Source organism: Gambusia affinis, linkage group LG14 (genome assembly GCF_019740435.1).
Source record: "Gambusia affinis linkage group LG14, SWU_Gaff_1.0, whole genome shotgun sequence".
Taxonomy (NCBI): Eukaryota; Metazoa; Chordata; class Actinopteri; order Cyprinodontiformes; family Poeciliidae; genus Gambusia; species Gambusia affinis.
In genome coordinates, this window is record NC_057881.1 from 478,610 (window position 1) to 502,228 (window position 23,619).

At 52.4% G+C, this 23,619-nt stretch overlaps 2 protein-coding genes across 6 annotated transcripts; both read right to left on the reverse strand.

The window, feature by feature from the left end:
* Positions 1-243: 243 nt before the first annotated feature.
* On the reverse strand, positions 244-9,904 carry ints8 (integrator complex subunit 8). Of its 2 annotated transcripts, none has more exons than XM_044138838.1 (28): positions 9,742-9,904; positions 8,919-9,060; positions 8,654-8,828; positions 8,439-8,579; positions 8,299-8,370; positions 7,410-7,461; positions 7,166-7,348; positions 6,982-7,089; positions 6,762-6,914; positions 6,590-6,690; positions 6,184-6,325; positions 6,043-6,107; positions 5,695-5,867; positions 5,498-5,628; positions 5,309-5,419; positions 5,029-5,233; positions 3,550-3,671; positions 3,280-3,464; positions 3,168-3,201; positions 3,041-3,100; positions 2,904-2,965; positions 2,713-2,831; positions 2,494-2,597; positions 1,947-1,997; positions 1,795-1,868; positions 1,670-1,734; positions 1,549-1,592; positions 244-400 (listed from the first exon to the last, which is right to left on the reverse strand). In XM_044138838.1, exons 2-28 carry the CDS (start codon positions 9,049-9,051, stop codon positions 284-286), a joined length of 2,982 nt encoding a protein of 993 aa, XP_043994773.1. In that variant the 5' UTR covers positions 9,052-9,060; positions 9,742-9,904; the 3' UTR covers positions 244-283. The 2 variants fall into 2 exon arrangements, with proteins under 2 accessions (XP_043994773.1, XP_043994772.1); XM_044138837.1 differs by having other exon boundaries at positions 8,919-9,057; positions 9,742-9,903.
* A 301-nt stretch (positions 9,905-10,205) lies between these two features.
* On the reverse strand, positions 10,206-21,321 carry LOC122843800 (probable C-mannosyltransferase DPY19L4). Of its 4 annotated transcripts, XR_006372777.1 has the most exons (20): positions 21,181-21,321; positions 21,003-21,098; positions 20,549-20,673; positions 20,394-20,484; positions 20,196-20,317; positions 19,812-19,957; positions 19,616-19,739; positions 19,409-19,543; positions 19,174-19,305; positions 18,984-19,097; positions 15,423-15,496; positions 15,186-15,344; positions 14,649-14,768; positions 14,396-14,516; positions 13,930-13,986; positions 12,553-12,635; positions 12,354-12,480; positions 11,518-11,676; positions 10,922-11,445; positions 10,206-10,810 (listed from the first exon to the last, which is right to left on the reverse strand). XR_006372777.1 is itself a non-coding variant. In XM_044138841.1 (19 exons), the coding sequence occupies exons 1-19, from the start codon at positions 21,242-21,244 to the stop codon at positions 11,287-11,289; spliced, it is 2,202 nt and encodes a 733-aa protein (XP_043994776.1). In that variant the 5' UTR covers positions 21,245-21,321; the 3' UTR covers positions 10,206-11,286. The 4 variants fall into 4 exon arrangements, 3 of the variants coding, with proteins under 3 accessions (XP_043994776.1, XP_043994775.1, XP_043994777.1); XM_044138841.1 differs by having other exon boundaries at positions 10,206-11,445; positions 18,984-19,091; XM_044138840.1 differs by having other exon boundaries at positions 10,206-11,445.
* Between the last annotated feature and the right edge of the window lie 2,298 nt (positions 21,322-23,619).

The following is a 23,619-nucleotide window of genomic DNA, read 5'->3' on the forward strand; positions in this document are numbered from 1 at the left end:
ATTCTGCCAAAAAATTTATATTTTCTTTTGCGTTTTTCTTAAATCACCATTTCCATCAGGAAATGTATACATTTTGATTCATCTCTTCCTTATACAAGCTTTTGTTCTTTTGTCATCAATCAAAAGTTTTTAAAGCTTTTAGAAAAAGTAAAGAGTTTTTACTTACATATTCAGACAGAACGAACACACACACACACACACACACACTTAAGGATTTAAAACAGTGAGATGCTGGCCAGCTGCTTTGTTTGAACACTTTATTTTATAAAACTGCTGCATGTTTTCAGAAGTAGAGCTTGGCCATGGCCTGAAGGAATCTCTTCTTCCTCTTCTGGGCCGCCAGCTGCAGAACCTCCTCTGGGTTGCTGCTGTTCAGCTCCGTCTGTCCGATGGCCTTCACCTGGACAGGTGGAGCAGAGCATCATCACCCTCACATTTAAATCAGTCTGCCAGGGGAAAGTTAAAGCTCAGCTAAAAGATTTCTGTTGTCCAGGTTGAGAACAAACAGGGAAAATGATCAGAAACTTGTCCTGGGGTTTCATCCTTACGGGTCGCATCACTGCAGACGAACCGATTTAAAACAAAGTGGACATGAAAATGTGCATCAACTCTGAAACTCACCGTGTTGGAAACCAAAGGATCTGTTGACAGATGGAGGTGAATCTGCACCATTTGATTCCCTCAGACAGGAAGTGGACCCTGAGGTCCACTTCCTCATACGCATTTAAAAACGCAGCATTTAAAAACGCAGCACGATACGAGCCTTCGCTGCTGAGCCTCAACTTCATGGGAACACAGAAGGTCCAGAAGGACCAAAGTGGATGTTCGTCTCCCCAGCTTTATTTTATTACCCCAGATTAAATCATTAAATCGTGAAGCAGTGCCAGTGATTAATCACTGATGGATGAATTCTGCCTGAAGCCTCTGAGGAACAACGGGACTCTGTGAAGGTGTTTGTGTTTCTGGCCAATCAGAGGCTCAGATCCTGGTGATGTTTGGACCTCTGTAACTTTCTTCTTCTTCTGTTATTTTATTCCTCTGCTGTGCAGTCATGGCACCGCGTCGATCACGTACTCTGGTATTGTGATTGAAAGGCAGCAGATCCTGAAATAACTGACCAGTAGGTGGCGTTCATATCTGGACTGCCACAGCGCCACCGGCTCCCTGAGACAGAATCGTGGCTCCGCTGTGCAGTTTGAAGATGGACAGAGAACCCTGACCCAGAACTGGAACCTGGGAACCTTTTGACTGAACCTGAGCTGCTGGTCGGTACCATCAGATGAGGATGAAGACTAACCAACTGTGGCTTTAAATGTTTTTACCATGCAGCGGTGCTGGTCATAAAACAACCCTGATCATCAGCTGGGCTGCGTAAAGGAACGCTGAACTTCCCAGCTTTGCATCGACCTTAGTGGTGAAATGTGTCTGTAGAACCCGACCAGGCTCTCAGGTCCAGCTGTGGTTCACAAAGGAAAATGGCTGCTGGCGCGCGTATGCTTGGTTTTAAAAATCGGAGTTTAACCTTAGTACCGATCCTGGGCGACTTACAGCGATCTGCCTCTTCTCCGTCTCGCCGCGTTTGTGGTGAATATCTGAGCTCAGACTCAGGAGGAAAACCGGGTCAAGCGGCGGCCGCAGGGGAAGGTCCGGCTTTCAGCAGAAAGGATACGAGTCAGGTACTCCAGGATGGTGACGTCCCAGATGTAGTCGTAGAAGGAGTCCATGGCGTCGTGGCTGTGGAAACATCCGTTAGAAACGCCTCAGAGGGAACCATGGCAACCAGGTGAGCTTTACCTGTTCTGCTCCTGGAGAGCTTTGAACGCCGTCATGTAGTCGACCTCTCGGAGAAACTGGCACAGAACGGCAACCTGGGCACGAGAGGAACAGACGGAGTGAACTTTGACCCTGATCGCACCTGCAGGCATAAAGCTGCTGTGACCTCTGACCTGTGTGTGGCAGTTCATCATGGAGCAGCACTTGATCATCCTCTTCAGAACCTGCAGGAGACAGCGGGTCGGGTCAGACGGGCTCACCTCTCCTTGCTCTCCTTCCACCTGCCTGGTTTTGTTCTCACAGCTGCGCCCCCTACTGGCCAGCGCTGAACTGATCAGGTTTTCCCTTTAAACACATCCTGATGTTCTGGTTCTGAGCCCTCAGCATCACAGGTCCTCCACTAAACTTTTCCAGTTTGTTTCAGAACCTGGAGCGTTTGTAGCAGAGTTTGAGTTGAACTTCCTCCCAGAAACCTGCCTGCATGTTTCAGTCAAACCCCGTGGCCAACCCAGTAGAGGGGCCACCAGTAGTCAGACACACGGCCAGTTGGCACACAGTAACAGCAACTGGCCGTGGGTTTCCCCAAGGAGACGGTTTGCAAATGGCCGCCCTCTGCGATGTGTACAGATTGACCACAATGTAACCAAATGGCCCAAAATGCCTCCAACCGAGGCTTTCTGCCCGACATCAGCAGCTGCTACTGCAGGTGTGACGTTTCACCTGGTCTGTGTAGACGTCGGGAGGAACAGGTTTGGTGAAGAAGTCTGAGCAAACGGCTCCAGCCTGCAGGTAAAAGCTGAGTGCGGCCGAGTACTGATTGGTCACTGCAAAGAGATCAAAACACAGATTCCTCTTAGCAGCAGGGCCGCAGCAGTGCCGCAGCAGTGCCGCAGCAGGGCCGCAGCAGTGCCGCAGCAGTGCCGCAGCAGTGCCGCTCACCAAAGTAGATGTCTGCCTGCGTGACGAGCCAGGCCTGGTTGTTGGGGTTCAGCGTCAGCGCGTAGGACACCAGCTCTTTGACGGTCACAGCCACCGCCTCCACGTCCACCGCCTGGATGCTGCGCAACACAAACACTCTGGTCACTGACAGCTGCTCTGAGGAGACAGCAGGGGGCGCTGCAGGGACTCACTTGGGAAGAGAGGATGGCCAGATGGAGAGATGCTCAGCTGTCACTTCGTTCACTATGTCATCCTGAGGAGAAATGATTGGAAACATAAACTGACCATCCTGAACTCGGCAGATCTGGCGGCAGGTTCAGGGACGCACCCGGACGATGCTGTGGAGTCTCACAAACAGCGAGATCAGCGTGGTCAGCACCAGCGGCTCCTGGGAGGACGAGGACGGTCAGAGCCCAGAGCTTCACACTGAAATGTTTCTGAAGGTCGTTACTCACTCGGAGTTTCTTTATGAAGGTGATGAATTTACTCCTGGAAGGGAAACGGAGCAGAATGATGCGACTGAGACGGGTCCGAACGGCCGGGCACTGCGGCCCGATGCCGACTCACCGCTGCAGGATGCCCAGAGACGACTCGCGCTGCTTGATCAGACCCAGGCGGCCGTCGCTGCTGCGCTTGTGCTGGACGGAGACGCTGCAGATCTGCACCACCACCTCCCACAGCTCCTTGGCCGTGCGCCGACTCTCTTTAGGACCTGGGAGCTCCTTGCAGGTGGAGGCCAGGAGCTGGCCCAGCTTCAGAACCAGAACCAGAACCAGAGAACATCATGACACCTAGGCCTTCGTCAGTCGGAGGGAGCAGCAACATGCAGCGTTTTACCTTGATGTACGGGTTGTTCATGACCAGAGACGGAGGAACCTGCAGCGTCAGGTAGTCGTTCTCCCTCCAGTTCAGCATGAAGGCGACACATTCCTCCCCGATCACCTGACGCAGGGGAACGTCTGACAGAACCAGGAGAACCTTCAGCTCACCACCACACTGACCCGTTTGCTCCTGTTCTGGTTCTGATCGGGATCTTTCAACCAGTAAAAAACTGAAACTCAAACAGGTGGAGCGGGAATAATCTACAGGGGAGGAGCCAATAGGGGGAGGAGTTAAAAGGAGTGGACCTTACCAGAGGGGCCGCTTTTCATTGGCTGATGCCCGTTCTATGTGATCACGTGATTGGCCGTCTCACAAACTGCTTCCTGTTAGCTAAGTACAGCATAATAGCAGCACTGATACAACTTCTACACCTTGTAGCCTGTCTGCTACAGTCTTATGTTAGCTAAACAGATCAATATGCAACGTGTATCTGACTCACACTGAAGATTTTATTTTAGCAGAAAAGGTTTTGGACTAAACTGTTCCTCCTGTTAGCCTCTCTAGCACCAAGTACAGCTGGTCAATCAACCATCACTGTGTTCAGGGAACCAACGATTAATAATCCAGAAATAAACTTGATCTCATAACGGACTGAATGTTTTGTTTTTAACGTAATCTTTGCTTGTCTTGCGGGGCGCAGGCGGTTGCCATGGTAACAGGTGTGTTTAAACTACAAAGAGAGAGAGAGTAAAAAGGTAGGAGTGGTTCTGAGTTGATCACCTGTTCGGGTTATTTTACCTTTGTTTACCTTTGCTGTGGCTCATTACAGCCGCTGTAGTTTCTAAACGTTGGACTAATTACCTCGTTCCTTTGTGATTATATGTCATTCATAACAAACATCAAGTAGAACAAATAGATTTCATTAAAGGTTAACAAACAAATGGCTTCTAATTATGTGAAATTAAATGAATTATATCCCAGCTTCAGAAGATTTGCCTTTACCTTTCCAGAGCTCTTTGGTTCCTCCTATTGAGGTCAAAGGTCAGATCTACCATAACCGACTGACACCTGCTGGCTTCAGGTTTGCAACCAGCTTGTGACTGAAAAACCAGTAACCTCCTCCCAGTTGATGACATGAACTTGTTATTTCCTCTGTCCATTCTAGTAGCTGATATGTTGTGAAAATCCGCTAGAAATGAAGCACTAATGGAGTCATGTTTCCATAGAAACAACGTGAGACTTGTGGTCACGTGGGTCGGTTGTGGGCGGAGCTTGGTAAGGAGGAGTTAAAGAGAGGAGCCGATAGGAGGCGGAGCTAAAGGGGAGGAGCCTGTCGTGTTTTTTCTGTGAAAATCTCGACGGTTTCTGCTCTGAACCAGAAACTCTTCAGGATCTTCCAAACTGACCCAGAGCTCCGTTTCTCTCCTGAACCATTACTAATTACTAAGCAACTGGACCCGACCAGAACCAGAACCTGCAGAGGCGCCATCTCACCGTGGATCCTCATCTCCAGGTAACCTCTGACCCGGCTCACCAGGTCGGGCGGCGGTCGCTCCCGGCTGCCGTCGGCTGCGGCGGCTTCGTGAGCGCGTACGTCCAGCAGCAGCGTCTCGTTGAGCATCACCTGCCGCAGCTTCGGAGAAAACTCTGTGACGAGCTCCAGGCAGGCGGCGAACAGCTGGCGGGCCGGGCCGAAGTCCTGCAGGGACACAGAACCGGTTCTAGAAACCTGATGGATTAAATCCCAGGTAATCCAGGGTGTTTGGGATTAAACCTTTATGGAGATGCAGTGCAGAGCTTTGGCCGTCAGGATGTAGACCAGATCTCGGGTCAGGCCGTCTTTGATGGCCAGGACGGCGCCGACGTAATCCGGAGGAACCTCCCACTGCGGAGAGACGGCAGCTGATTGGTTCAGAGGTTACCGTTAACAACCAGGCGGAAAGGGGGGAGGGGGGGGGCTGACCTTTCCGTTGACCCTCCAGAAAGGTCGCTCCGCCAGGCCGTGGAGCTCGATCAGGATCTGTCGGATCCGCCGCGGGTCCAAGGCCCGGATCAGCTGCTGCTCCAGCTGGCCCACGTTGACACTGGCCGAAGCTGCAGAGCGAGGAGAACCGGATCAGAACCAGAACTATGCTAACAGAACCAGAACCGGCTCCCTACCTGGGATGTCGTAGAAGGACGGAAGCGGCTTGGCGCTCAGGTCCACTCCGCCCTTCTTCCTGGTCGGCTCCATCAGAACCTTGCGGTCGTCGTCCCTCAGCAGCTCCAGGAACAGCGGATGAGACGTGACGGTCAGAACCAGAACCCGGTCCTCCAGGTTCTCACACAGAGTCCTGCAGGAACATCAGAGACCCGGTCAGAACCACCACAAAGTTCTGCTCCGACCGCTTCTAGTTCCTCCAAACCGATCCGAGCTCGGCAGGAACCGGAGAGTGTCCGGTTGCTATGGTGATTCCCAGGGTTCTGACGGAAACGGCGGAGCCGCAGCGGTCCAATCAGTGGCCTCACCTCAGGAAGGCGGCGGTGTTCCTCCGGGCCGTCGGCCGGTCCCGGTCCAGGGAGCGGGAGGACACCTGCAGCGGCAGACAGCAGCGCCGTTGGATCGCCGAGCGGCAGGAAGGAGGGAATGTGAAAACCTGGACCCGGTACCTCCAGCAGGAAGTCCACCGTCCGTCTGCCGGGCTTCAGCAGCAGCTGCTGGAACCGGACGCTCAGAACCTCTCCGTCCAGAACGTCTCGCACCGCGTTGCACACACACAGCTGGCGGCACACCGGACCCAGACCCGACTCCCTGCAGAGACACACTGAGTCGGACCAGGACCAGACCAGGACCGGACCGGACCGGGAACCTGGACCGGACCTCAGTGTGACCCAGATGTGATGGCATGTAGATAAACAGCTAGGGAAACCCACAGAACCTTTGAATCGGAACCTGATGGCCCGGTTAGAACCCAAACCCAGCAGAACAAGCGGCTCTGAATGTTTGGGATTCCTTTCAGATCCGGAGCAGATGGTTCCGTCTGCAGAGGAAGAGTCGGGTCGGTTCTGAACTCACCCCTGCTGGACCCGGTACAGCAGCTCCCTCAGAACCGAGCGCCTGAAGTGGGTCGGTAAGCTGCGGGCGGCGTTGTCCCTGATGAAGGCCTCCACCACGGCCTGGAAGCAGAACAGTTCAGACCGAGACCCGGTCCGGCCCGGGTGGTCCGGTCCGGCCCAGCAGAACCCACCTGATAGTCCTGGTTCCGGATCAGGCTGTTGATCCGGTCGTAGCGGGTCGTGTGCGTGTCGGCCGGGTCGCCGTCGCCGGTCAGAGCCTTGCAGGCGTTCCAGTAGCCGGCCAGACGCTTCTCGTCCAGGCGGACGTGGACGGCCTGGTCCAGCTGGGACGGAGACAGGTTCTGGTTCTGGTTCCGGTTCTGGAGAACGGAGCGCTGTGCGGCGGCCTACCTTCTTCAGGAGCTCCTTGGTCATCCTGAAGTGGTCCCGGGCCTTCTGATAGGCCGGCTGGTCCGTGCAGCCCCGCTGGAAGAAGATGGCTCCCAGGTCGTAGTGCACCTGGAACAGAGGTCAGAGGTCAACCCGGCCCACCACCCCCTGCCAGAGCGGCGGCGGCGGCCGGGCCGTCGCTCACCTGGCAGTGCAGCTCGTCGGCGCCGATCCGCAGGCCAGCGGTGGAGGACTCGGTCTCTCCGTTGGCGGCGGCGGCGTCGGAGCCCAGCAGGTCCAGCGTCCGCAGCGTGTGGACGTAGAAGTCCTTCTTGAGGCGCAGCGCGGCGTCCAGGACGCTGACCGAGTCGGCCGCCTGCTCCTTCAGCTGACAGGAGACAGGCTGAGCTGCAGCCAGCGGACTCACTCCACACATCACGGCTACTCACCACGGCCAGGATGTTCTCCGTCAGCTCCTTCTCCTGCTGCACCACGCTCAGCCTGCAGGGGGCAGCAGCTTTATCAAGGTCCTAACAAACTCATGTTTTACTTCACACAAAATCATTTTATTAAATCTGTTATTGTGACAATCGGACAAAAGTTTGTCACATTCTGCAGTTTTAATTTTATCACTTCAATTAGTTTTAAACAACATTAGAAATAAACTAAAAATTCACAGAATTCATTTGAAAATAAGAAAAACATTTTCTTGGCTAAAGCTTTCAGTGAACTCTGGACCGTTTGATGCCCAACATCAACATGCTGTTACTTATTAAGGTTAATATGTTGATTAACTAGGGACTAAATGACTAATGGATCATTTACAGGCGACTGGAGGAACAGATTTATCTCTTGGTTTCATCTCAGATTAAAACCTTCAGATTAAAACCTTTTTATTGAACAGTTTTGGCTTCTTTAGCAATTTTTTTACAATCCACATTTAACCATTCTCAAATAATTAAAGTTTTATTTATAGGAGAACTTCACAAAAAATCTAAATTAAAATGAGGAACGCTGAGAACCTTGAAGTTGTTTGGTTTTAAAACTAAGGAAATATTTGATCTTTCACCAGATCAGCATCAAGTCGCCATCAGGATTTGACCTGGATAACTGGAGCCAAACGTTTTACATATTTTATGTGTTATTATGATTTATTGTCATAATTTAAAAACTCAAACAAATCTCTTATTGTGGTCCTGATACTGGAGGTTTTGCTGCTGCATTAAGAGATGAGTTTAATCACCCCGTCGTTACAGGAGCCAATCAGCTGCAGCTAGTTCTGTTCATCGGTTCTACCAGTAGAAACCAACCAGGTTAAACCGTCACTGAGATGCTTACATGTTCATCTGATGAGGTCCTGGTTTGTTCTGCTTCTCCGGAAAGCTGCTCAGAACGATGGTCCTGATGGCCCTGCACCACAACAGCACACATTTCACCTGGAACCACGACAGAGGCCGACGGCCGGAGCCGCTCCTCACCAGCGGTTGTAGATGATGACGGCCATGGCGGTGGTGGGCGGCAGGGTGGACAGGTCCAGCTCCACGTGCTTCACGCCGGCCGGAACCTTGCTGACGCACAGCAGCTCGTTCAGCAGCATGTTGACCACCGGGATGGTCAGTCTGGAGGAACAGAACCCAGACCGTCAGCCAGAACCCGAACCAGAATCAGAACCAGAACCAGAACCAGAACGTACCCTCTCTCCAGGCTGTCCAGGTCCCACTTCATGTGAGCAGCGACTTTCAGCGCCAGCAGCTTCAGGGTCCGGTTCCTGCGGTTGTCTGCCGGCGGCTGGACCTGGTTCTGTTCGTTCACCGACGGCTTGGAGGCCTGCTCCAGGAACTGGACGATGAGCTGGACCGGCGCCGGGTCTGTTGGACGGGACACGGCGCCTCATTTCGTGACGTGAGCCTCGGACCCGGCAGAACCAGAACCGGGCCGCTGCGGCGCGGAGCACTGACCTGGGCTGGCTTTCTGCAGGTGCGTCTCCAGCAGGCCGCCGTCCAGCAGGAACTCGAACCAGGACACCTGCAGCGGCGAGCCGGGCCGGCTGCCGGCCACCGCGGCGACCCGGTCCGCCGCCTCCGCGCTCATCCCGCCCTGCTGGGACGACCAACACATGGGACTGGACCTGGGGGGAGTCCGGACCGACCCGCAGAACCAGAACCAGCAGACTGGAGGGAAAACTCATCGCTACAAAATAAAACTGTTCCCTAAAGGTTTTGCCTCACATGTATATTCATGCATAACTTTACGCTGTTTTTAATAACTGCACTCACTCATTCATTCGATGCATTTTGTTTCACCTTTGTCTCAATCTACGTGATCCCACCTGAATCTCCTCACCGTGGGACAAGAAAGGATCTTTATTGTAAAAACTGTGAAATGTCCCTTTACATCCAACCTCATCTTTATGCGCAAACTCTGGTTTTTAAGTCTTCCTCGTTATTCATGTAGCCGCAGCCAAAATGACTCAGATATGCAGAAGCTTTTAATATCTGTTTAGAAAATGAACGTTTTAATGAGAGCGCAGCTTCATTCTCCTCAGGGATCGACAGCTCAGCTCTACGGGAAACTTTCACATCAAACTGTCTGCCTTATTTCTGTGTCTGACTATAAACCCGGATATCAACCGAATGAGAGCAGCATTAACTGTAATCCGGCTTCATTTTTAAGCGGATATGGAAGAACAGAGAAACGAGCAACAGCAGCTTTGTGTCGCCAACATGGCGCCGAAGCGCTTCATTTTCTCTGCTAAAGTCCAACAGAAACATTCCGCCTTACCTCCGCGGACCCGACCGAACAGCCAGAGCCTGAAGGATCCGAAAAGTGTGTAAAAATGTTAAAACAGCCGGCTGGAGCAGCTACACGGACCGATTCTCACAGTTCATGCTGCGGCTCGACATCTCTGCTTCCGGTTCCGGTCTGTCACCAAGGAGACGCAGGTTGCGCGGCTCCGGCGCATACTTATGCGCCGCTCGGGAAACTTTAAAAACAGTTCCAGCGATATAATTTATAGTTTCATAATGAACTGAAATTTAGAGATAATATGAATAGAGAAAAATAAATGTATTAAATTTTATAATTGAACTGAAATAAACAGAAAATATTTCTGCGATATTAGCTTCTCTCCATGACTTCGTTGGAGTTAGGAAGAAGACAGATAAATTCTGGGAAAATTATATCTGAGCAGGAATCTGACAATAAAACTTTGTTCTCATGACTGCAGAAGAACCAGAAACAAAACATCATGATCAGATCAGTGATTTAATCCTGAGAGTCTCAGCTCAAATCTCACTGTAAGGCAGAAGGACCGTCGCTGTTTGATACAAGCAGCATCAAATCATTTTTAGATCAAAATCCCTGAAAGCAGACCGTTCATGCAGCAGGTGGAAAGGCGAAGCAGCAAATCCAGAAAATAGTAAAACATTCAGAAAATGGTTTTCTGTCCAATAACTGCATAAAAATAAAATATTCCAGAGGAAAATCTGCAGCTAAGCCGATTAAAGGGACAAAATGTTCATAGTTTGAATTTGTGAAGCATAGACAGAAGAAATAAGCCAGGATTTTGTTATGTCATTTATAATATCGTTTCATTTTGCTCAGTAGTTCCTGATCAAATCTGCAGACTGAAACCCCGCCACAGCAACAGGAGTTAAAAACAACGGGGTTGCCATGGCAACGCCCTCCCCTCCTGGGGTAAACAGAACCGCCCGGTCCACTTTGGGTTTGGGACTGAATGAGTTCTAATTTAAACCTTGATGAGACGATCCAGAACCAGAACCTCCTTCAGATCTCTCCAGGTGACCTGATGCTGTTACCGCGGTAACGGTGGCAGAAACATTCAAGAAGTCTGCGAATGACAAAAGACAAACAAAATGATGGCCAAAAAAACACGACATCCACTGGATCACATGACCAAATGATCACATGATCCCATTCCTGCAGGGCAGAACCACTGGACCTGGATTTCTCCACGAGGAAGAAGACGGATCCAAACAGGATCCACTCTGTGGGTGCCGCCCGTCGGTCCGTTAAATTTTCCAGGTCAGCAGATCTTCAGGTTTTCTGAAGATCGACTCGTTGGACCTCAGTCCAGTTCCTCGCCATCTTCAGGTCTGATTTTTTTTTTAAATTCTGACCTATAACTTTTGCACAGAACCATGTCTGTGCTGGACGTTCCCACTGCAGAACCTGACCGACCCAGAGCTTCAGACAATCGGAACCAGCTGTGACTTGAGAGAGGACCAAAGCGCCTCTTCTGCCACCATGTGGCCGTCAGCAGTACTGCAGCCAGGACTCCAGAACCGGTCCAGAGCCGGCGGGCGGTCAGTACTGGAAGGAGATGACGGGGTTCACCCTGTAGACGTGGTACGAGCGGTTCCAGAACACCCGGGTGAAGTAGTTGGTGTAGGGGGAGTAGTTCATCTTGACCTCCTGGCAGAAGCGGCCGTGCTTAGAGAAGGAGACCGTCTGGGACCTGGCCGCCTGAACGGGTCAGAACACGCAGCTGGTGAGCACCAGGAGGCGTCGCGGGGCCGGGCCTGCGGCGGGACTCACCTGTCCGTTGGCGGCGTCCAGCAGGTCTTTGACCCGGCAGCCCGTCCTCAGCTGGACGTCGCTGCAGATGGACTCCTCCACGACGACGTAGGCGGTTCCGTGGGCCGCCAGACGCTTGTAGACATCCTCGGCAGACATCATGGCGTACACCTGGAAGGTCTGAGGGACACACCCATCGAAGGGTTCATCACCAGCTACCGTCTGCAGAAAGCTTCACATTTAGACCACAGCTAACGTTTAGAAACGATGTTTCATTTGTTCAAACATGCCAGAGTTTATGTGACAATCTGTGAATTAAAAAAATCAAGTTCCTTCATCTTCTCCCAGGGTGAACCAGAGGCGGGTCTTAGTGCTGTCAATCACAATCTTGTGTGGCACTGCTCATCCCCCTCTCTGCTACACTGCAGCTAGCATAGCTAGCATGCTAAGGCTAGTTAGCATGGCCACCAATGACACCAAGTAAATGGTCTGGAGTGCATGAGATTGACTGACAACGCTAAGCCCCGCCCCTGGCTCTGATTGGTTGTTTTTGGAGCATTTCGTTAGCAGTAGCTCAGGAGATCAATCTTTTCAGATTATCTCATAAACTGTTACAACCTGGAGACCGTTTGATCTGAATAATATTATAATAAAAGTTACAAACAGCAGCTGTAAACGTGTTCAACCTCCCTGACCTGGGAAAGACAAAAAAACATCTCATTCTACCAGGCCAGAAACTTGTTGATCTGTATGAAACAGGAAGTAGGCGCCACAGACAGGAAGTCGTGAGCAGCAGTTTCTTTCTCCAGTTTAATCCAGATCTTCTGGCTCTAGATTATAAAATAATCTGAACTCACATCTTCGGTTCTCCTCAGCAGGTCCAAGTCGGAGTAAACGGGTAAACTGGTGACGACGGAACCAGAACATAGTTTGATGGTTCCCAGTAGAACAGGGCTGCCGGCGAACACGGCCGGAGCCTGAGACCTGCAGAGAGACTGGGTTACTGGAACCAGAACCGGAACCAGGACCGCCGTACAGAGAGTCCAAAGGAAGCACCTGATCCAGGCGATCAGCTCCATCAGGTCCGGGTCGTAGATCTCCTGCAGGTCGGCCAGCTCCGCCAGAACCCGCGGGTAGAACTGCAACGGGAAACAGCCGGCGGTGGATGCTAGCATTAGCATTAGCATGCTAACCCCTCAGGCCAGGTTCATATTTCCCATCAATCAATCAAACTTTATTAGTATAACATGTTTCAGCATCAAGGCATTTCAAAGAGCTTCACATCAAATCAAACACAGAAACACAATGAAATATAGAATCAATAATCAAAACACAACATTAAATCAGGTTCCATCAGTAAATTAGTAATTGATTATTGTTTTAAATAAAATGCTAATCAGGTTGGTTTTTAGTTGAGATTTAAAGGAAGTCAGTGTTTCAGCTGTTTTACAGTTTTCTGGAAGTTTGTTCCAGATTTGTGGTGCATAGATGCTGAATGCTGCTTCTCCTCATTTGGTTCTGGTTCTGGGGATGCAGAGCAGAACCAGAACCAGAACCTGAGAGGTTCTGGAAGGTTGATACAACAGCAGCAGATCTTTAATGTATTGTGGTGCTAAACCATTCAGTGATTTATAAACTAATAGTATTTTAAAGTCTATTCTTTGAGCTACAGGGAGCCAGTGGAGAGACTTTAAAACTGGTGTTATGTGCTCTATCTTCCTGGTTTTAGTCAGAACTCCAGCAGCAGCATTCTGGATCAGCTGCAGCTGGAGGATTGATTTGTTGGACAGACCTGTGAAGACGCCGTTACAATAATCAATACGACTGAAGATAAACACATGGATGAGTTTCTCTAGATCTGGCTGAGACATTAGTCCTTTTTTTTTCAGCCACTGTAATTTCAGAATGACGGCCATTTTTCAAGATGGCCACCGTCTTCGAGCGTTTTAAGTCATAAATGTTGCCCATTTTCAGGACTTGGCTGAACTTCATGCCACATCGTCTGTTTTCCGCTTTGGTCCTCCTTCATACAACTCGTTTTTATCTGTTAGCAGTTTAGCATTAGCAAAGCAAAGTTTCTTTTTTTACTGTTGATTTTAGCGTGTCCATATGGCAGGGTTAGGGTAGTGGCAGCCATCTTGTTTGATACCAAACACAACACACATAGTTGGAAATTTTAGTCCCAAAAGTGAGGGCGGCCATGTTGAAAAATCAAAATATTATCTGTAAATATTATTTCTATGGGTTACAAATGTTAACAGCAAAAGTATTCATCTGTGATAAATGTTGGCCATTGACGACCATCTTGGAAAATGGCTTCAGTGAGGGAATCTGGGTGGAACCGTTGGACCCGGACGGATCCAGAACCAGGCGGACCTTTCACGAACAGAACCTTCTCCCTGCAGGAACGTTTAGTGAGTGTCGGATTCTCACCTCCCTCCACAAGCTGAAGCCGATGATGGTTGGAACCGCCGTGCTCAGGATCAGAGACTGGACAGAAAACAACAGCAGAGGCTCAGAACCGGAACCGGACCATTTATGGATCCTCAGCACGGCACCGAGCGCCAACGGCTGAAACAGGAAGTCAGACTCACAGCTGTCCTCAGACGTTATGCTGACATGAAGAAAGGAGTGTGAAGAAACAACACAAGTTTCTATGAACTGTCTCACCATTTTAATAACATGTTGCCATGACAACAAAGAATAACAAAGGGCTTAAAAAACCCTTTCTTAAAGTTTAGTTTCTTAAAGACTTCAGCTCCTTTACGTTCTAAAGCTTTTGTTGCATTAAATAAATATACAAAAATATCACAGAGAGCCTGAATGCATCATGATGAAATAATTAATATTCACTGGAGTTAGAGGTGATATTTATTCATCCTGATTGGTCGATACTGACCAACACCACCGGATGGACAGACTTCAACCTGAGCCACTTGAACAAGGTCATCCAGAGGTCAGGAGAACACACACCGAACGCCGTGAACATGCAGACGTACGGCGTCCACAAATACTTCACCCTGCAGGACAGACAGAGGACAGAGACATCAGGACGGACAGAGACATCAGGACGGACAGACACATCAGGACGGACAGACACATCAGGACGGACAGACACATCAGGACGGACAGACACATCAGGACGGACTGACCCGTCGAACAGCAGCGTCAGGACGCCGAGCAGCAGGGTGTGGAGGAGGTGATAGGCGACGGCAGGTTGCTCTCCGATTCGCCCGTCCTCCAGACTGAGGCTGCTGCTGATTGGCTGGCCGCTGGGCGGGCAGACAGGTAAAAGCCATCAGGGCGACTTCACAGGAAACTCAACCAAAAGGTCTTCCTGTGCGTTTTGCCACCAACAGAACAACATCGCAGCAGGAAGCCGATTTATTCTGCTGGAAAACTGGATTTAAAATCTCCAAAATCAAGATTCCTCACAAAGGTCTCTGATGACATCACAGCTCTTAAATTCATTTTTATTAACTAAACCACCTGTTGGAGAAGTTTGCTCTTTGGGACCTTAGGTTAGAAACCGGATCAGAACCAACTGGACTGACGTTCTTCCTACCTGCTGTGATGTCATCGACCCAACGCTGCAGGTTCCCCTTTACCATCTGAAACAACTGGCAGCCTCCATGTTGGACAACTCCCAACCGCTAAAAGGTTCTAGTTTTGGCTCAGGCCCGGCTCACCTGACCCTCCTGAAGGCGGCCTGCAGGGCGGACAGCAGACAGACGGTCAGAACCAAGATATAGAAGGGCAGCAGCGAGGTTTGGGTCAGCCGCAGGAAGAGGTCCTGGCCCGGCGCTCGCAGCGCTTCCTGGCACAGCAGGAAATTGATGACAAAGTCTCTGAGGAGGAAGAGCAGAAATGCTGTGAGAGAAGATGGACGCCATGTTGGATGGATCAACAGGAAGTGTTCGACTCACGCCGTCGAGTTCAGACCCAACTTGGCCTCCAGGACCTGCAGGGTGAAGTCGGCGCCGCTGGCCGGTAAAAGCTTCTGGAAGGGAGAGAGGCCATATGGACGAGAGCAGCAGCAGGGGGGCAGTGAGGGGTAGCAGAGGGCAGCAGGGGCACTGAGGGGTAGCAGAGGGCAGTGAGGGACAGCAGGGGGCAGTGAGGGACAGCAGGGGGCAGTGAGGGGCAGCAGGGCAGTGAGGGACAGCAGGGGGCAGTGAGGGACAGCAGAGGGCAGTGAGGGACAGCAGAGGGCAGTGAGGGGCAGCAGGGGGCAGTGAGGGGCAGCAGGGCAGTGAGGGGCAGCAGGGCAGTGAGGGGCAGCAGGGCAGTGAGGGACAGCAGGGGGCCGTGTGGGGCAGCAGGGGGCAGTGAGGGACAGCAGGGGCACTGAGGGGTAGCAGGGCAGTGAGGGGCAGCAGGGCAGTGAGGGGCAGCAGGGCAGTGAGGGACAGCAGGGGGCAGTGAGGGGCAGCAGGGCAGTGAGGGACAGCAGGGGGCACTGAGGGGTAGCAGGGCAGTGAGGGGCAGCAGGGCAGTGAGGGACAGCAGAGGGCAGTGAGGGACAGCAGAGGGCAGTGAGGGACAGCAGGGGGCAGCAGGGGCACTGAGGGGGGCAGCAGGGCAGTGAGGGGCAGCAGGGGGCAGTGAGGGGCAGCAGGGGAACTGAGGGGTAGCAGGGCAGTGAGGGGCAGCAGGGCAGTGAGGGACAGCAGGGGGCAGTGAGGGGCAGCAGGGGGCACTGAGGGACAGCAGGGGGCACTGAGGGGTAGCAGGGCAGTGAGGGGCAGCAGGGCAGTGAGGGACAGCAGAGGGCAGTGAGGGACAGCAGAGGGCAGTGAGGGACAGCAGGGGGCAGCAGGGGCACTGAGGGGGGCAGCAGGGCAGTGAGGGGCAGCAGGGGGCAGTGAGGGGCAGCAGGGGGCAGTGAGGGACAGCAGGGGGCAGTGAGGGACAGCAGAGGGCAGTGAGGGACAGCAGGGGGCAGCAGGGGCACTGAGGGGGGCAGCAGGGGCACTGAGGGGGGCAGCAGGGCAGTGAGGGGCAGCAGGGGCACTGAGGGGGGCAGCAGGGCAGTGAGGGGCAGCAGAGGGCAGTGAGGGACAGCAGGGGCAGTGAGGGACAGCAGGGGGCAGTGAGGGGCAGCAGGGCAGTGAGGGACAGCAGGGGGCAGTGAGGGACAGCAGAGGGCAGTGAGGGACAGCAGAGGGCAGTGAGGGGCAGCAGGGGGCAGTGAGGGACAGCAGAGGGCAGTGAGGGACAGCAGGGGGCAGTGAGGGACAGCAGAGGGCAGTGAGGGGTAGCAGAGGGCAGCAGGGGCACTGAGGGGTAGCAGAGGGCAGTGAGGGACAGCAGGGGGCAGTGAGGGACAGCAGGGGGCAGTGAGGGACAGCAGGGGGCAGTGAGGGACAGCAGGGGGCAGTGAGGGGCAGCAGGGCAGTGAGGGACAGCAGGGGGCAGTGAGGGACAGCAGAGGGCAGTGAGGGACAGCAGAGGGCAGTGAGGGGCAGCAGGGGGCACTGCGGGGTAGCTGGGCAGTGTGGGGCAGCAGGGCAGTGAGGGACAGCAGAGGGCAGTGAGGGACAGCAGAGGGCAGTGAGGGACAGCAGGGGGCAGCAGGGGCACTGAGGGGGGCAGCAGGGCAGTGAGGGGCCGCAGAGGGCAGTGAGGGGCAGCAGGGGCAGTGAGGGACAGCAGGGGCAGTGAGGGGCAGCAGGGGCAGTGAGGGACAGCAGGGGCACTGAGGGGTAGCAGGGCAGTGAGGGGCAGCAGGGCAGTGAGGGACAGCAGGGGGCAGTGAGGGGCAGCAGGGGGCACTGAGGGACAGCAGGGGGCACTGAGGGGTAGCAGGGCAGTGAGGGACAGCAGAGGGCAGTGAGGGACAGCAGAGGGCAGTGAGGGACAGCAGGGGGCAGCAGGGGCACTGAGGGGGGCAGCAGGGCACTGAGAGGCAGCTGGGGGCACTGAGGGACAGCAGGGGGCAGTGAGGGACAGCAGGGGGCAGAGAGGGACATCAGAGGGCAGTGAGGGACAGCAGGGGCAGCAGGGGCACTGAGGGGGGGCAGCAGGGGCAGTGAGGGGCAGCAGGGCAGTGAGGGGCAGCAGAGGGCAGTGAGGGGCAGCAGGGCAGTGAGGGGCAGCAGGGCAGTGAGGGACAGCAGGGGGCAGTGAGGGGCAGCAGAGGGCAGTGAGGGACAGCAGGGGGCAGTGAGGGACAGCAGAGGGCAGTGAGGGGCAGCAGGGCAGTGAGGGGCAGCAGGGCAGTGAGGGGCAGCAGAGGGCAGTGAGGGACAGCAGGGGGCAGTGAGGGACAGCAGGGGCAGTGAGGGGCAGCAGGGGCAGTGAGGGACAGCAGAGGGCAGTGAGGGGCAGCAGGGGCAGTGAGGGGCAGCAGGGGGCAGTGAGGGACAGCAGAGGGCAGTGAGGGGCAGCAGGGCAGTGAGGCGCAGCAGGGCAGTGAGGGGCAGCAGGGCAGTGAGGGACAGCAGAGGGCAGTGAGGGGCAGCAGGGCAGTGAGGGACAGCAGAGGGCAGTGAGGGGCAGCAGGGCAGTGAGGGGCAGCAGGGCAGTGAGGGGCAGCAGGGCAGTGAGGGGCAGCAGAGGGCAGTGAGGGACAGCAGGGGGCAGTGAGGGACAGCAGAGGGCAGTGAGGGACAGCAGGGGGCAGTGAGGGACAGCAGAGGGCAGTGGGGGGCAGCAGAGGCAGTGAGGGACAGCAGAGGGCAGTGAGGGACAGCAGGGGCAGCAGGGGCACTGAGGGGGCAGCAGGGCAGTGAGGGGCAGCAGGGCAGTGAGGGACAGCAGGGGCAGCAGGGGCACTGAGGGGGGCAGCAGGGCAGTGAGGGACAGCAGAGGGCAGTGAGGGGCAGCAGAGGGCAGTGAGGGACAGCAGAGGGCAGTGAGGGGCAGCAGAGGCAGTGAGGGACAGCAGAGGGCAGTGAGGGGCAGCAGGGGGCAGAGAGGGACAGCAGGGGGCAGTGAGTGACAGGAGGGGCACGGAGGGGCGCAGCTGGGCGGTGAGGGACAGCAGGGGGCAGTGAGGGACAGCCGAGGGCAGTGAGGGGCAGCAGGGCAGTGAGGGGCAGCAGAGGGCAGTGAGGGGCAGCAGAGGGCAGTGAGGGACAGCAGGGGGCAGTGTGGGACAGCAGAGGGCAGTGAGGGGCAGCAGGGGGCAGTGAGGGACAGCAGAGGGCAGTGAGGGGCAGCAGGGCAGTGAGGGGCAGCAGGGGGCAGTGAGGGACAGCAGAGGGCAGTGAGGGGCAGCAGGGCAGTGAGGGGCAGCAGGGCAGTGAGGGACAGCAGAGGGCAGTGAGGGGCAGCAGGGCAGTGAGGGGCAGCAGGGGGCAGCAGGGGCACTGAGGGGGGCAGCAGGGCAGTGAGGGACAGCAGAGGGCAGTGAGGGGCAGCAGAGGGCAGTGAGGGACAGCAGAGGGCAGTGAGGGGCAGCAGAGGGCAGTGAGGGACAGCAGGGGCACTGAGGGGGGCAGCAGGGCAGTGAGGGGCAGCAGGGAGCGCTGCGCTGAGCTCACCTTCACCAGGAAGCTGCAGGTGAATATGCAGCTGAAGACCAGCTGGACGTGCAGCAGCATCTTCATCACTCTGGCGCCCAGATGACCCATCTTCATCTTCATCTTCATCTTCATCTGCAGCACATCACTCAGTCCACATCAAAGCAGCCAATCACGAGAGCTGTGCCGTGGGGGGCGGGGCTTACTCTACCTGGAAGTACCTGGCCGGCACCGAGCCAATCAGGAGGCTGAGCAGCGGAGAGCCGAGCAAGGAGGCGTTTTGGAACTGGGCCAAGTAGACCAGAACCAGCGAGCCCAGGTACGCCCTGTAGACGTCGGCCGTCTGGGGGGAAACGGGCCAGGTCGACCCGGAACCGTCAGAACCGCAGAACTACTCAATATTACTTGGTGACCGGAACCAGGCAGAGACCCGGTCCGGTCATTACCTTGCGTGGCGGTACCAGGCCCAGTGAGTCCAGCAGAACCAGGCAGACGCCCTGGACGAACAGGAAGTAGTGTCCGAGTTCCCACAGCAGCAGGAAGCTGAAGCTGCAGGCGCTCAGCATCAAGTAGCAGAACATCTGCAGGGAAACACTGGTCAGAACCACGCTGGGGCTCCAGTCCACAGCGGCCGGGTCAGAACCAGAACCCACCTCGGAAGCAGAACCGGTGCTGCGGCTCAGGAAGCCGGTCAGCGCCGCCACCTGGCAGGAGAAGAACGGCAGGGCCCAGTTCTCCCTCAGAGGAACGCCCTGCTCCACTCTGCTGGCGTCCTGCCTGCAGAACCACACGGGGCGTCACAGCCGGGTCCGGTCCGGCTGCTGCCCGGCTGCCACCCAGCCCGCTCACCTGTTGATGACGAACCAGGACACGGCCAGCATGCCGGCCACGCAGGTACCGCTCAGGGCCCAGCTGCACACGAACAGCGCCGAGACGCAGACGGCCTGCAGGCCGAACACCGAGCCCAGGTAGAAGGAGACGGGCTCCACCCGGTTCTGGAGGGACACAGGGGACGGGTTCTGGGTCAGACCGCTCCCAATCAGAGCTCACGGAACTCCAGATGAAGGAACCCGACCTTTAACCTCTGCTCTAACAGCCTCCAGTGAGCCAATCAGAGGCCTCCCAGTGTGTTTTCTTTGGTTCTTTCCTTAGGTTGCAGCTGGTACCGACCCGTTTCTCTGTGCCAGTGAATCAGAACCAAATGGTTTCAGGTGTCTCAGGTGATTTTCTCACCTGGCTGCCTGTGACCCGGTAGAGGAAGCTGGTGATGAGTTCTGGGTAGAGGAACAGCCTCTCCACGGCGTTGATGGTCCGGCCCGACACGGTGCCGTTATCCGCTGTCAGCTCGTAGAACCCTGAAAGCACCAATCACAGCAGGTCATGGCGGCGGAGGGAAGCGGCGGCGGCCTCAGGGGGAGGCGGCGGCGGTACCTGAGCTGAAGGACGGCGCCGCCAGCAGGCGCTTGTAGTAGTGGTAGTAGAGGCCGCTGCCGCCCGGGAACGATGCTTCCCGCTCCAGCTCCTGCAGCCACAGAACAGCTTCAGCTGGCGCCGCACACGCAGCACAGAGAGCCGGCGCCACCCACCTGCCTGCTAGAAAACCAGAACTTCCTGTCGTGGAACCCGGAAAGGTACCCGGCGTACAGCATCCCGCAGGCCACTGCTGCCATCGCCCCAAAGATCATCCTGAGCCCAGACTGCAGCAAGCTGGCTGAGGAACGAAACGGCACAACAACCATCAGCTCAGCTGAGGCTCGCAGCACAAACCATAAAATACTGGAGAATAATTCAGGAAAACCTCAAAAAATAGAAAATAACAGAGGAAATCAGAAACAAACACTTCTGGACTGAAACCGAACCAGAACCAGAACCAGAACTGCCCAGGAAGCAGCAGAATGGAAGAACCTGGATCTAAAGTTCAGAAACTTCGTCGCACATGTTTTCATATCGGTGTCGTGTTAAAAGAGCTGATGTTTCATAACGGATTCAATTAGAAACTGAAATAGTTTCTCTGCTATTTGTTGCTGCCAGTTTCTTTACCTGCAGCAGGTTTCTGCTTGGATGGCTGGACTCTCTCCTGACCATCTTCATCACCTCCGGACTCCCTCCTCTCCTCCTCTTCCTCTGCGGCCACACCTGCTCAGGTGACAGAGAGTCAGAACAGGAAACCGGAAGCAGGAAGGAGGTTCTGGGGGTTCTGGAAGTCTCTGTAACTCACTCCTGCTCTCTTCTGCAGCTTCTCCCTCCAGAGCCGCAGACTTTCTGCATCTGATCTCAGCCATGATGGAAGGAAGTCAGTCCAGGAACAGGAGAAGGAGCTGCGGAGGTATTCCAGCAGAATGAACCGGATATTCCTGGACAAACCGGGACAAACCGGGATATTCCGGGATATTCCGGCCTAAAGCGGGAGTCCGGTGGGATTCCAGGCCCCTGTAATCTCGCAGCTAGCTGGTATCAAACTACCGGAGCTTTTAGGAAATGAACATCAGAGTGCTGCTCTGGTTCTGCTCCGAGTTTCACCACAGACCTGACAGCGACGCTCTGCCGCCCCCTGGCGGTTGGGCGGAGCAGCTTCTTCTTCTTCTTCTTGTTTTTTTATGGCGGTTGGCAAACAACTTTTAGGTGCATTACCGCCACCTTCTAGACTGGAGTATGGATCAGATGTAAAATCACTATAATCTTCCCATAATACCTGTTCTTCTTAGAAAATTAAAAATACTATTAAAAACTACATCCCCCGATGATCTTTGAAGCAAACTTCTAATATCTAATTTATTTTTATTCCTATTTAAATTTCTAATTAACTCCTCCCTTTCTCGAACATACTTACTACATTCTAAAAAAAAATGTTGTATTGTTTCTAATTTCCCACAATAACTACAGAAACCTGTATCATGTTTATTAATTATTTTAAGAGTACTGTTTAAACCTGTATGTCCAAACCTTAATCTAGATATAATATCTTCTTCTTTTTTATTCCTGTTACATTTCCTAAATTCTCCAACTTTTCTTTGGATGCTATAATAAAATCTGGCATTGCTTCCTTTATCCCACTGTTCCTGCCATTTATTCTTAATATACATTTTACTAATATTTTTAACCTCATTTTTACTCATTTTAATATTTAAATCAACAATACACTTTTTTGCTGCATTCTTAGCAAAACTATCTGCCAACTCATTTCCTATTACTCCAATATGAGCAGGAACCCAAACTAATTTGACCAGAGATCCATAACTTTTAATTCTAAACATTAACTGATTAATATCAACTATAATATCTTGCCTTGATTCTGAATTTTGTTCTACAATACTTGCTAATGCACTACTTGAATCTGAACAGATTACAACCGCTCTCTCTCTTGTTTCCTCAACCCATTCTAGAGCCATTAAAATAGCCATTAGTTCACCTGTATATACTGTCAATTTGTCTGTTATTCTTTTATTTCTCAAAATATCTAATTCCGGAATTATAAAAGCTATTCCTGTATTATTATTTGACATTTTAGAGGCATCTGTATATATTTGTATATATTCCGCATATTCATTTCCAATATAACTTTCCACCTCTTTCTTTTCTAATTTTTTTCCTTTTTCCAGTAAGCTTAAATCAACTTCAGCCTGTCCAATTATCCATGGTGGAATAACAGGAATAACAATCACAGGACTAATTAAACTAAGATTTAATCCTATCTCTCTTATTTCATTTTTTATAAACCATCCAAAACTATTTATTTGCTTTTTTTCTTTTTCTTGACAAGGTTGTAACATAATATATGGAGGATAACTTTCTTTATGTCCTTTAATATTTGCCCAGTAAGTTATGGCTAATTGTTTCCTTCTGAGCTCCAACGGCATCTCACCCATCTCAACTTGTAGAGCTGAAATTGGGGTACTTTTCATCGCTCCACAACAAAGTCTTAATGCTTGATATTGTATTCTATCTATGGTTTTTAGTAAACTATTTGAAGCTGAATTATATAAAATACATCCATAATCAAAAACTGACCTGATTAGACCAGTGTAAATTGTTTTTAAAGCTTTCCTATCAGCTCCCCATTCTTTTCCTCTTAAACACCTCATTATATTTAAGATTTTTTTACTTTTTCCAACTATTTTATTAACATGAGTCTTCCATGTAAGTTTTTTATCAAACCAGAATCCTAAATATTTAATTTGATCTATCCTTTCAATAACATTCTCATATAATTTGAGATTTGTAATAATATTTAACTTTCTATTAGTAAAAACAACAACTTTAGATTTAGATATTGAGATTCTAAATCCCCATTCTAAAGCCCAAGCTTCTACACTATGTAATGCCTCTTGTAGTTTCCTATTTACAAATTCAATATTTCTTCCCCTCTTCCAAATAAGGCCATCATCTGCAAATAATGAAACGCCAAAAGATTTATCTATATTATTAAAAATATCATTAATCATTATAATAAATAGCATAGGACTTATTATACTACCTTGGGGAGTGCCATTTTCGATTTGATGCCTTGAACTTAATTCGCCACCTACCTTTACTTTTATATTTCTTTCCGTTAAAATTTTTTAATCCATCTATATATTCTGCCTCTTATCCCCATTTGTTTTATTTTAATTAACAACCCTTCTTTCCATAACATATCATAAGCTTTTTCTATATCTAA

Coding starts and splice junctions, on each gene's coding strand:
- ints8 (XM_044138838.1), bottom strand. CDS start 9,051: ATGAGCGCGGAGGCGGCGGACCGGGTCGCCGCGGTGGCCGGCAGCCGG. Junction 6,326..6,589: donor CTGTACCGGGTCCAGCAGGG/GTGAGTTCAGAA, acceptor GTGTCTCTGCAG/GGAGTCGGGTCTGGGTCCGG. Junction 3,101..3,167: donor CCTTCATAAAGAAACTCCGA/GTGAGTAACGAC, acceptor TCGTCCTCCCAG/GAGCCGCTGGTGCTGACCAC.
- LOC122843800 (XM_044138840.1), bottom strand. CDS start 21,244: ATGGCTGAGATCAGATGCAGAAAGTCTGCGGCTCTGGAGGGAGAAGCT. Junction 14,517..14,648: donor CTGACGCTGCTGTTCGACGG/GTCAGTCCGTCC, acceptor TCTGTCCTGCAG/GGTGAAGTATTTGTGGACGC. Junction 11,677..12,353: donor TGCTGAGGAGAACCGAAGAT/GTGAGTTCAGAT, acceptor TGTGTCCCTCAG/ACCTTCCAGGTGTACGCCAT.